Raw genomic sequence first — 12,746 nt, 5'->3', positions numbered from 1 at the left:
AGTGTTCTGTAGGTAAATCTATTCACTATATAAACAGGTCAATATTCAGTCAAATAGGGTATTTCCCTGGTGGTCCTATGGCTAAGATTCTGTGCTCCCAAAGCAGGGGGCTTGGGTTCCATCCCTGCTCAGGGAACTGGATCCCATTTGCCACAACTAAGTGATGGCATTCTGCAAGGAAGATCTCGGGTGCCCCAGCTAAATCCTGGTGAAGCCAAATAAGTAAAAATATACATTTAATATTCCTTCAGACAGGAAAGTCACTTTCCATGCAGAAAAACACCAAATATCGATTTTACAATTTTGCAGATGAAATTTTTCAGATGTTGATGTAAGATGGCTTTTAAAATATATAAATGATGAATATCCCTTTTTCTAAAAGTATACTTCATGATGCAAGAAAGGATGAAAAGTCAGATGAAAAACATTTTAAAAGGAGGGAATTTGGTACCACAGAGTTGCACACTACCTGTTTCAAGCAGTCAACACTAATACAAGTTTGGAGCTGTGCTGATGGAGTCATATGGCCCTGCTGTGCTGGGCTGGGCTGCGAGTACAGACACCTGCTCAGAAGTCCCGTGTGCTCCCTGCTGCCATGGGTTTAATGCAGTGGCCTAAATGCACATAATACAGGCCGACAGTGAGCTTAAAAGAATATCCCTACCGAAGTTATCCTATCTAGAAATGAAGCTTAATTAGGAAATACTGGACATTGACATGAGTGATATCACAGTATTTCTCTAAATTCTGCATGAAAAACTGGGTACCATGTTAAATTCTATCCTAAGCTGGCTTACACTATACTTCTCGAAGTGACGTGAAAGTCGCCGAGTTGTGTCCAGCTCTTTGCAAATTCTCCAGGCCAGAATACTGGACTGGGTAGCCATTCCCTTCTCCAGGGTATCTTCCCAACCCAGGGATCAAACCCAGGTCTCCCGCATTGCAGGTGGATTCTTTACCAGCTGAGCCACCAGGGAAGCCCAAGAATACTGAAGTGGGTAGCCTATCCCTTCTCCAGTGGATCTTCCTGACCCAGGAACTGAACTGGGGTCTTCTGCATTGCAGGCATATTCATTACCAGCTGAGGTACCAGGGAAACCCACTATACCTCTTATGATTTCCCCAATCCTGCAATATCCCAGGAGTTCATGGAACAAAATATCTGTATGTGAGTGTTTGGAAGGTTTTGCAGAAATGATATCCTGTAGGGAGAGTGTTGACAGGGGTAGCGACTGCTATCTGCAGGACCTGGAGAAACCTTTAACAAGAAATCATTGCAAACTGCATTAGAGCCTCTAAAGTCCACCAGTCTTTTTTTTTAATTTTTAAAATTTATTAATTAATTTTGGCTGAGCTGGGTCTTTGCTGCTTTGAGCAGGCTTTCTCTAGCTGTGGAAAGCTAGTCTTCGTTGTGGTACGTGGGCTTCTCACTGCAGTGGCTTCTCTGGTTTTGGGCTCTAGAGCCCAGTTGTGGTGCATGGGCTTAGCTGCTTTGAGGCATGTGGGATGTACCTGCATCAGGGATCAAACTTGTGTCCCCTGCATTGGCAGGTGGCTTCTTGATGCAAGAAAGGTCTCCCTTACTGGTTGGATGACTGGCTGTTTTGGGGTAACTTCCTGGTAAAATGGAGTGCTTCCTTTTTGGATCCAGCCCTGCTTTACTGTAATCTGAAGTAAAGCCTGGGACTTCCCTGGCAGTCCAGTGGTTAAGACTCTGTGCTTCTACTGCATGGGGGTGTGAGTTTGATCCCTGGTTGGGTAGTTATTGGCATCCCACATGCCTGGATGAAGCCACAAGAAAACCTCCCAAAACCTAACATGGGAAACTTTAAACAATGTTTTTGTCAGACTACAATTTTCATTAGTGAGTATATGTGCTTATATACAAGCAGTGTCATGCAAATTACATTGAATACTATGGTATTGTGAGCAGGGACTGGTCCATAACTTGGGGTCACCCGTGCAGCATGTCTGAGTATCCATTTCACATGAGATGCACAGTATTATGACTCAGGTTGTATTCTAAGTTCTGTGGGTAATTCCTCACACAGTTTTGTTTTTTTTTAAAGATTGTACTGCAGCATGTATATGCCATGTGGTGCTAAGTTATTTACCGAACCTCATTCACTTTTTACAGACAGCCCTTTACCCAATCAAGCCAATTTTGGAGACAAGGAAGCATAATCTTGGAGACTGTGGTAATCCGCACAATGTTACACTGCTAATCAGTCAACCTTGTAGCCAGAGTGCTAGATCATGTCATTCTGATTTCAAAACCACGCTCTGAGTCACTACACTGTGTCAAGGCACAGGACAGAAAGGCAAGGAGAGAAAAAAAGAGAAATGAGAAGAGGTAAGTAAAAATTTCAGGGACTATATTTATTTTGTGACCCTTTAAAAATTCTAGCAAAACCTTTTAAAGTCTCTTTTACAACTAGAGGCTTGAGGACATGAGTTTTTTATTCTTCCTCCACGAAGAGGATGGTGTTAAAATCAGGGTCACCGATGCCTTTTGCTGATAGTTCTCCCCTGTAGTGGCTGACATATATTAATTTATTGGTTGAAATACAGATCTCCTGCCCATTTACAAATTTGAGATCTCTCATTAGAAAGGCATGCAAATAATCTACATAAGATTAGCTACATATGCAAATTTATATACATTTTCAAATGTTACCTTTTATAGTATTTTATATTAGGGATAATCCAGCTTTTCCCCATTTAATTTGTGACAGGACTGAATTAATAATCCTGTTTGTTTTAGAGAGCAAGCAGAAATAAAAGTATATACTTTTTCTCTTGAGACTTAACAATATTTTGCTACTTTCTTTGCACATTTTTGTAGTTAAATCTTTCACTCAACAAATATTTATCTCACTCTATCACCTAGAGCCTTCACTCTAGTGAGAGCCAACCATTAAATGAAATACACAAGACATAATAGGGCAAGTGGTATAAAGGGAAACTGAGCAGAGTAAGGAAGAGTAAGAGAGAGTAAGTGGGGTGCTGTTTACATAGTTCTCAGAGTACTGACCTTTTTGAAAGATATCTGAGGAGAGACATAGCATAAGCATAACTGGTGCCAAGGGGAAGGGCACTCAAGCAGGATACTAGAGTAGAGGTCTTGAGACCCAGACATGCTTGGTGTAGCGGAGGAAAGTGGAGGGTCGAGAGGTGGGAGAAGACCGAGCAAGCAAAAAAGTCCTGAATGCGAAACTGGGGATAACGTGGGTGGGAGTGGTTTATGCAGGGCCTTGTACACCATGCTAAGGTTCAAAGTCCACGGCTTTCATTCTGAGATGGGAAGCCATTAGTGGATTTTAAGATAGGCGAGGAGCCAGCAAGGAGACTAAGGAATCATTCAGAAAACAGGAGAGAAACATAAGAGAGCCGAATTCCAGCAGGCAAGAAAAGGAGCTTCACGAGGAAGAGAGTAAGTCATCAGCTATGAGTTATCAAATGCTGCTCACAGGTGAAGTAAGATGAAGACTGAGAAATGAAAAGTGGATTTGAGAACACGGAGGCTCCTGAGGATCCAGAGAGTAAGTTTAAGTGGAGTTTGGGGATCAAGTCTGACTTTCAGGTTTAAGAATGAGTAGCAGACATGCAAGTTTTTCTGTATAGGAGTGGATCAGAGCAATGGGGTCGCATTTGGAGGGAGACATGATCAAGATTTTTTTTCCCCCAGAGGGCGGTTATTAAAATGTTTATAAGTAGACAAAAATGATCAAGTTGAGTGGGGAAACTTTTACAAGAGGACAATTCCAAGAGTAAAATGGAACTCGATGTAAAAGTAGCCATTTTGGTCTTGGATAGGAATTTGGACTGTCCATCCAGTTATGGAGGCTAGTAGTACATTCAGATGGAGGAACGTTGCTAGATGCAAGGGTGGAAGTGGGCCGGAGCTGTTATACATTTCTGATTCCATTTTCTTACAGAAACAAGAAGCAACACAGCAAAGACTCAGGATGTGATGTCAGGTCTGGAAGATGTTAAACAGCTGGGTAGGGTACACAGCTAAGAGAAATTAGGGAGAGGTGAAATTGAGCAGGGCCCAGTCAGGCTCCTGGGCATAGAGGCCTTTCTATTCCCTATTTCTTGTAGGAGAGACTCCAGCCTCCACGACCTTCTCTAAGCTCCAAATGGCAGACTAAGGGAGAAGCATACAAGAAACAATCTGAGGCAAGATTAAAGAGACCATCAAGATTAGGAGACCGTCCACCTGAGATGAAGGGCTTCCCAGGTGGTAAAGAACCCGCCTGCCAATACAAGGAGATATAAGAGACGTGGGTTCTATCCCTGGGTTGGGAAGATTATCCAGCATTCTTGCTTAGCAAGTCCCATGGACAGAGGAGCCTGGTGGGCTCACATCCTAATCTTGTTAGAGACCCCAGCTTTAAACCACTGTTATAAAACCCCAACATCAAGTTCTCTGGGGTTGGGACACAGTTTTTCTAGGCAGAAACCTGGTGTGTTTCCCTTTGCTTGGTGAAGTAATAAAGATATTTTCTTCTTCACCCTAAACTCTGTCTCCAGGATTTGATATGGCACCTGTGCAGAGGCTGAGCTTTCACTAAGATAAAGGGTGAGGAATACTGGCGGCTCATTTTCCTCAAGCATACAGTGAATTCAGCAGGGTATACGGGTCAGGTAGGTAAAGTAGAGGAAGAGAGGAGTCATAACAACAGATAATGGAATTAGATTCTCTTACAGAGGTGAAATTTTTTTTAAAAATGGGTTTAACGTTTAGATATGTACTTTAGTAAATAGTTGATTCTCATCAAGAGGCAGCTGTGTTCTGCAGTCACTGGGAACACTGAACTGCTCCTGGGGAAATAAACACATGGATGGGGTCCTGAGATACTCTGACCACATTTTTGTCAACTGATTCAACTGATAACTTTATGTGTATTTCTGTTTAGGCATGTGGTGGTGGTGGTTTAGTCACTTCCATGTCTGACTCTTTTGCTTCCCCATAGACTGTAGCCCACCAGGCTCCTCTATCCATGGAACTTTCCAGGCAAGAATACTGGAGTGGATGGCCATTTCCTCCTCCAGGGGATCTTCGAGACCCAGGGATCGAACCTGCATCTCCTGCACTGCAGGCAGATTCTTTATTGCTGAGCCACCAGGGAAGCCTCTGTTTAGACATCTTATCTAATATATTGTTGATTCATCAGCACTGACCTCATCATGGGCAAGAGTACTAATGATATACCTAAATCAACCCGATGTAGTACACATTTTCTCCACAAAAAACATCACAGCCGTCTTGTGCTTAGGGGTACTAGATAATAGTTCAGCACTGTGTTTGGGGTGGGAGTGGAGGGGCACTTAAAATAGGAAAATCACCAGTAAAAAACAACAAAAAAATGCTAAAAACATGACTGTGTGTATCATGAAGACCACATTTGTTTACAGTATGAGAGCTGAAATAAGACTGAGTGTTGCTTTTACCCTCATCAGTGCCTATCAGGCAAGTCACATTCTCTACCATGAACGTCCAGAAATACTATGGATATTGATCTGGGGATTACAAATAAATTTTAGTGAGAAAGTGAACTTCCCAATGCAGTATCTGTGAATAACCAGTATGGACTGTACACTGCTAAAGCTGTTTCTCTCTGTAGCTCAGCCCAGTTTGCTGTTTTGATCAAAGGGCGTATAACAGGCTCAGCACACATCCAATCATTAAACAAGACATTAGTAATAAATTTTGCTGCCAGTTTTCAAGATGTTTGTGCATGAGACTTCTGTACTATTTTCTGTGCTGTTCCAATGTGATGTCTTGTTACAAAAGTGTCAGAAATTGCACTTAAAAGACTCCAGTTTTTCTTTTTTCTTCCATTTCAGTCACTGGCAGTTTTCTTCTTAGTTACTGACAGCATCTGAGGGCTCTAGGTAGGCCTCTATTGGTCCTCCCAAACAGCAATAATCTGACCTTTTGACAAATAAGGCTACCTGATTAAAAAAATTTTTTTTCCATCAGTTGTGATTTCTGGCCCTTTCCCCCTACATCGTCCCATCTCTTGATTAGGTCAGCAATAATGTAACCGGTTAGATACCATTTAAATCAGTTTTTTGAAGGGATCTTGTTTCTTCTGATTTGTTTCCTACCTTGCCTTTTTCTTCCATGTAAATGGCTGTATATTTGGTTTACGTTTATTACTATCCTTTGTAGTTAATGCTGTCTTACAAGAAATAAAACCACCTGAATACTATCACCCTCAAGTAAAGGCTGGGCTTCTCATGGTGGTGATAGTGGTAAAGAACCTGCCTGCCAATGCAGGAGACAAAAAAAACTTATGCTTCCATCCCTGGGTCGGAAAGATCCCCTGGAGAAGGGCATGGCAAGCCACTCCAGTATTCTTGCCTGGAGAATCCCATGGACAGAAGAACCTAGCAGGCTACAGTCCATGGGGTGGCAAAGAGTCTGACACAACTGAGCGACCAATACACACACAGACACCGCCCCTCCCCACCCTTTAACTGGGAGGTAAGCTTGGATTTTTTCACTCTTCCAATATGCTTATTTGTCACTGTGTAGTGGCAGAGTCTGACACCACTGAGCGACCAAAACACACACACACACACACACACACACACAGATACACTCCTTAACTGGGAGGGTATACTTGGATTTTCCTCCTCCAAATATGCCCATGTTGCCACTGAGTCTGTAGCAGTCTATAAAATTCAATTTGCAGCAAATCATTTAGCGCTCGGCACACTTTGCCCCGAGGCCTTTATTTGTGCTTCCCTGGTGGCTCAGTTGGTAAAGAATCCACCCGCGAAGCAGGAGACCTGAGCTCCATCCCTCGGTTAGGAAGATCCCCTGGAGAAGGAAATGACAACCCACTCCAGTATTCGTGTACCTGGGAAACCCCATGGACAGAGGCGCCTGCTGGGCTACAGTCCATGATGTCACAAAGAGCCGGACACGACTTAAGGACTAAACCATCACCAACACACACACACACACACACACACACATGTAAAGCTTAATTGGGGAGTATACTTGGATTTTTTCCCCCTAAATATGCCACTGTGCCTGTAGCAGTCTATAAAATTCAATTTGCAGCAACTCATTAGCACTTCCCAGGTCTTACTGGAGCTTCTCTGGTGACTCAGTTGGTGAAGAATCCGCCTGCAATGCAAGAGACTCAAGTTCAATCCCTAGGTTGGGAAGATCCCCAAGAGAAGTAAATGGCAATTCACTTCTGTATTCTTGCCTGGAAAATCCCATGGACAGAGAGAGGAGCCTGGTGGGCTACAGTCCAAGGGGTCGCAAAGAGTCGGCCACGACTCTGCGGCTAAACCACTACCACCACCACCACCACCATCAGGCCTTAGTTCACCTGCGAAAAACTCCAGATGACTGGATCTGAGCGCGGACGAGCTAAAAGAGAGAAAAACGAGAAATAAAGGAGACGGAGGGGAGGGCGCGGCTGGGGGTGGAAAATATGAGTGTCTCCCTGCATCAGTAGGCTCATCGGGTGTTTCAAAGCAGCGGCGCTCGCCCTTCCTCCGCGGGTCCTCACCTTGGTCTTCGAAGGCGCACGGGATTCGGGCACAAAGCACGGTGACCCTGAACACCACCGGCCCTTTCCCCGCGCTTCCGGGGGTGACTTACTTCTGTGAGGCCGAAGGCCTAGCTCCGAGTCTGCCCGCCGGTCTGAGGCGGGAGCGAGGCCCCGGTTTCGAGGAGAGGGCCTCGCGGGAGCTCGCGCCGCCGCGCACGGAGCGAACACCTGGGCCCACCACCGTCCGCCCGCCGCCCAACCACGGGCTTCCCGGCCGGAGCCCGCAGGGGCAGGGGCGGGGGCGGGGGCGGGGGCGGCGGCCGGCGCGCTCCCCTGCGCGCCCCCCGCCCCCAGCGCCGCCGGGCGCACGCGCAGCAGCGCAGCCGCCCTTATTTAGTCCGCGATGGCTCCTTGCACGCCCCACCGGCCTCCTCCCATAGACGCTGCCCGCCCCGCGCGCCCCGGGGCCCCCGGGACCAGCCTCGGGCGGCTCCCCGAGCCCGACTACCCCTAAACCGGAACGGCGGCGGCCGAAAGGGCGCGTGCGGACCGGTACCGGCGACCGGAAAGAGCGGACGGGTCGCGAGGAGGCGAACCAGGCCGCGGAGGAAGAGGAGGGCCGGGACGAGCCGAGGTTTGCCGAAGGCGGCGTTCCGGCGCGCGCGAGGGTGGGAGAGGAGGGGCGTGGCGGAAACTGCCGAGGGTTTCCGAAGGCCGCAGCGGCCGAGTTGCCCGGATGTAGTTGGTGGAGCGGCAGCGGCGGCACCAGCGGCGGCGGCGGCGGCGGCGGCGGCAGGAGGAGGAGGCGGCGAAGGACCCAGCGGCGGCGGCGGCGGCGGGGGGAGGTGGGGAGGAGGCGGCGGAGCGGGAGGAGGAGAAGGCGGAGGAGGCAGTCGCGCTGTCCGCGGGGCGAGCAGGACGCGTCGTGTTGCCCCCCTCCCCCCCACCCCCCCCCCCGGTTCGCCGCTGCCCGGCCTGAGCTGAGCGTGAGCGTGGTGCGGACGGAGGAGATGGCCCGGGAGCGCCGGCGCCAGTGACGGGGAGGTGCTGAGCGTCGCCGAGGGCGCGCCGGGCCTGCGCCGCCCGCCGCCTGCGCGCCCGCCCGCCGCCGCCGTCTCCCGCGGCCGCTCCCCCCTCCCCGACACACGCTCACAGGCCGGGCATTGATGGTAATGTATGCGAGGAAACAGCAGAGGCTCAGTGATGGGTAAATCGTCTTTTCGTTTCGAGGCGGCGGGGCGGGCGGCGGGGGGGCGCTCCTTCTCATCTGGGCCGGCCGCGCCGCCATTTTTGTTGTTAACCCCGATCCGGAGCGACCGGGAGGGGGAGCGGCCGCGCGGGCGGCGGCGGGCGGAGGGGGGAGTCGAGGGTGGACGGCCGCGGGCGGCGGCGGCCCCTCGCCGGCGGGAGCCCGTGTGAGTGCGTGTGAGCCGTGTGAGAGCGAGAGCGTGTGCGCGCGGCGGGAGGGCGGGCTGCCGGGGGCCGGAGCGCCGCTGGGATTCGGGGCGGGGGGCTTTCTGCGGGCTCCGCGCGGGGGGCCCGTTCTCCTGCCTCAGGTGGCCTTTTCTTCTGTTTTCCAGCTGTCACGACCGGCGGGGGGACGCGCAGCCTTACCAGGTACCACGGGGCGGGCGCGGGCTGCGGGGCTGGCGGGGCCGGCGGGGGAGGGAGGAGCCGCTACTCGAGCGCAGGCTTCACAGGTCGCTGCAGGCCCTTCGGGGCCACAGACGCGAAACCCGCTTGGTGGGGCCGGAAACCCTGCACTCGCTTCCCGGGGCGCTCGCAGGCGAGGGGTGGGGGCTTATTTTGACAGGTGACGGGAGGAAGTTCAAGTTCTTTTTGTGGGGGGGGGGGGTGGGGGTGGGGGGGAAGGGAATAAAAATTGATTTTCGTCCAGGAAGGACCTGACTCGGTTATTCGGGTGTGCGGGACTCGGTAGGACGAGGTGTTAAGTAACTCTGGAATCACCTTCATTTGTTGTTTTGGGGGAACTAAAAGTTAAAGCAGAGGTATCAGAATTAGACGGAAGGGCAGGAAGAAGCCACTAATGGGTTTGCAACTCTTTAAGTGTGTTGTAAACCATTACCCCTTCCCAATTTGTTTTCGGTGCACATAATTGTCTTGAGTGAAAGATGGCGCTTTTCTTTCTGTAGAAATTGAGATCTTTGCGTACTTGGGTAATTCATTGTTATGAAAGGAGTTCTAGGTACATAGTTTTCTATTTGTGACAGCTTCGTGTAACATTGTAAAAAAATTTTTGAAAGAGTTGGCCCCTGTTTTCCTGGGGAGGGAATTTGATTAATTTGCATCTCTGCGGTGACCCTAGAAGTAAATACTTCTTGCATCTGACCACTTAAAGGATAGGAGAGCGGGTTTCCAAGCTAACGGTTGTGTTTCTGGATAGCATGAGTTAAAGTTCTAGTTAAAAATCTAGGTTCCTTGACGGGTAAAACATTGTGCATTACATTTGGATAGGTCAGCGATTAAACTGTTGAATCACACTCTAAAACATGGTAAATTATGCATTTAAAAAGACAGCTATATCATGGTTGTCTTAAATATGTTAAATGTTTTTTGAGGGAGTTCCATTAAATTCCATTAGGATAGGTCAGAAATAAGAGCCTACATTTCTATACCTTAAAATTGTTTCCCATGCCTGCAAGAGTAGTTAAACTAGATCTGAAATGCCTTACTTACTTGAATCCAAGAATTGGAGAAATTCTGATGAGGATTCTCTGAATTCTGATGCTTTTTTGGGGTCAGATTGAAGAAACGTGTTTATGCTTATTTGTATTTGTGTTTAGCATAGTTGCAGAGCAAAAACATTACAGTAGTACTCAGTGAATACTTCAGATTAAACTTTTTAACTCCCAGAAAAGCATGAGTTAATTTGCCAAAGGGTTGATTGCTTGTGTTTACAAGATGATTAATGGAAGGTTTTTTTAAAAAAACATATTTTGGTATGTGTAAGGAGCCTTACAATAACTCGTGTTTAGGTCTTGTGTAAATAACTTAAAGGCAGAATTTAAAAAAATTTCAGTTTTACCAATTCATAAAACTGAATGTAGTTAATAGAGCAAATTTTATGATAGAACTAACTTACGAAATTAAAAGTTTGATTTCTTTTTTATTTTGGGGGGGTGATGTTTTACAGGCACTTAAGTATTCATCGAAGAGTCACCCCAGTAGTGGTGATCACAGACATGAAAAAATGCGAGACGCCGCAGATCCTTCACCACCAAACAAAATGTTGCGGAGATCTGATAGTCCTGAAAACAAATACAGTGACAGCACAGGTCACAGTAAGGCCAAAAACGTGCATATTCACAGAGTTAGAGAGAGGGATGGTGGTGAGTAGCTTTTTTTATTGAAACTTACATTTATTAATAATTCTATGTAAGACAAAAAGTTTGTCATATTTCCAGCTTGCAAATGTTACTAAATGGTTATGTCATCAGAATATTTTGATTCCTAAACAGATTATGTAGAAATAAGATGCTGACCCCAGCATCCACAGCTCGACCCCAGTGGGTGATAATTAGAGGATGCATTTATGAATGTAGCCTACCAGTGCTTTATTAATGGTGAGTGACATGCAGGACATTTCTCCAAGAAAGGAACTTTAAGCTTTTCAACTTTCCAAGATTGCAGTTTGGCTTGGTTAATTTTGAGATCCTTGTTTCTACTTGAATTTATTTTTTAAGGAGTTCAGATGTGTGTTCTTGTGGTAAAGTATGAATTTAAAAATTTAGAAGGTTTTTTGAGACAGTTCGTGGGTTAAAGTCATTTGTGATACAGGAAATTTTTGTTAGGTTTTTTAAGAAAAATACTATTTTTCATATTTTCCAGGGTCTTATTAATGTACCTTTTATATCTACTCAGATACTCACCTTTTTAAAAGTTCATTTCAGTGGTTTTACCCTTCAGCTATTACTTTGCTTCAAGTTTTTTGTGGTAGGAGGCTGAAAATAAATTGTTTTCAGATTTAATGTATCCAAAATTTACCAAAATAATCAGATTTCCTGTCTACATATGGCATTCATTAAGGGACAAACCAATTTTACTAAGTCAGTCATCTCTATTATTCATAAGATCTTAAATTGCATAATAGATAATGTGTTTGAAATAAATACAGCATTTTGATTGTGCTTCTATAAGCTTATAAGGAAACTCAGAGTCCCTCATGGCTTTCTGTCTCTGATTTTCAACTATCTTCAAATCCTGCTGCTTCTTGTTCTCTTTTTGCCTCCTGGGATAGAAATCAGCTATATTCAGTGTGATGAGATATTGGAAAACATTGACCTCCTCTGTATATAATTGCTGGGTTGAGAAAGTTAATAGTGGTCAGAGATTGCATGGGAAAAAAAAAAGATTGCATGGAGTTAGAATATTTGGATGGTTATTGAATGGGAGGGGAATATAGTTCTCTGTTAAATATAGCATAGCTGCATGCTACTTACACATATAAACATATTTGTTTGGAAATAACAGCTGGTGGATTTGGTTAATAAGTGTTAGAATTTTGGGGGCAAAATTGATATTAATCTTCGGGGTAAGTTTTGTGTAGTGTTATGTTTAGCCTGAGATTCTATTACCAGTCACTATTACAGTGAATTTCATTTCAAATGTTAGATCTTAGAAGGCAGTACTGTTTGTACTGTATTGTGCTTTGTCTTTTTAAAATTTTGGTGACTGTGACTAAATAGGATGTGGCACCTCATCTCCTTAAAGATAATAAGTATCCCAGGTTCTCTTTTAGTGATTATGATCTGGTTAATCTGTCATCTACCCCCAAATCCAGAAAAGGGTCATTTTAGGTGCTCTAGGAAACTTATGTAAATGCTTTCATGCATTTACAGTGAACTGTGTCTGATTAAGTTCTTTTACAGGTGAAATACTCGCAAGAACATTCTGTTGCTTAATGCTTAAATATTGAGCAAACATTGGGCGTCCACTGTGTGTCAGCAGTTGTGTGGTGTGCCTGGAAGTAATGCTGAGATGTGGTCCTGTCCTTGAAGCTGTTGCTAAAAGCTCTGACTCTGGAGAGCTACTTGTTTTTAGCTTATTGCTTTTTTTTCTGTATTCCCCCCCCCCCCCTTCATTTTGATTTTCATTTTCCTTCCTCTTGTTTGCTTTTAGTTTCCTTTTTATTTGCATCTGCTTGCTGATGTTTCTTTAGTTCCATTTGTAAGAAACTTATCTTTCTGATCTAGTCATTTGCTA

General features: G+C 46.0%; 1 protein-coding gene and 2 long non-coding RNA genes across 9 annotated transcripts in view; 2 read left to right on the top strand and 1 right to left on the bottom strand.

The window, feature by feature from the left end:
- Positions 1-1,352: 1,352 nt before the first annotated feature.
- LOC129625534 (uncharacterized) lies at positions 1,353-7,774 on the bottom strand. Its single transcript, XR_008701520.1, has 3 exons — positions 7,542-7,774; positions 7,359-7,399; positions 1,353-7,147 (listed from the first exon to the last, which is right to left on the bottom strand). It is a non-coding gene; the product is annotated as an uncharacterized LOC129625534 (long non-coding RNA).
- On the top strand, positions 4,109-5,210 carry LOC129625533 (uncharacterized). 2 transcript variants are annotated; one of them, XR_008701518.1, is made up of 3 exons: positions 4,109-4,243; positions 4,537-4,650; positions 4,980-5,210. It is a non-coding gene; the product is annotated as an uncharacterized LOC129625533 (long non-coding RNA). The 2 variants fall into 2 exon arrangements; XR_008701519.1 differs by having other exon boundaries at positions 4,149-4,286.
- A 166-nt stretch (positions 7,775-7,940) lies between the features above and the next one.
- WAC (WW domain containing adaptor with coiled-coil) overlaps positions 7,941-12,746 on the top strand; it is a 78,727-nt gene continuing 73,921 nt past the window's right edge. For 2 of the 6 annotated variants that reach the window (XM_055544020.1, XM_055544015.1), the window contains exons 1-3: positions 8,538-8,730; positions 9,104-9,140; positions 10,678-10,873. In XM_055544020.1, the coding sequence (XP_055399995.1) occupies positions 8,690-8,730; positions 9,104-9,140; positions 10,678-10,873 (274 nt within the window). In that variant the 5' untranslated portion in view covers positions 8,538-8,689. Of the gene's footprint in view, positions 8,158-8,537; positions 8,731-9,103; positions 9,142-10,660; positions 10,874-12,746 lie in introns of those variants that run through there. The other 4 variants (XM_055544019.1, XM_055544014.1, XM_055544016.1 and 1 more) reach the window with 3 other exon arrangements.

This window comes from Bubalus kerabau, chromosome 13 (genome assembly GCF_029407905.1).
Source record: "Bubalus kerabau isolate K-KA32 ecotype Philippines breed swamp buffalo chromosome 13, PCC_UOA_SB_1v2, whole genome shotgun sequence".
NCBI lineage: Eukaryota > Metazoa > Chordata > Mammalia > Artiodactyla > Bovidae > Bubalus > Bubalus kerabau.
The sequence above is the reverse complement of the archived record's forward strand: the minus strand, read 5'-3'. Positions and strand labels throughout refer to the sequence as shown.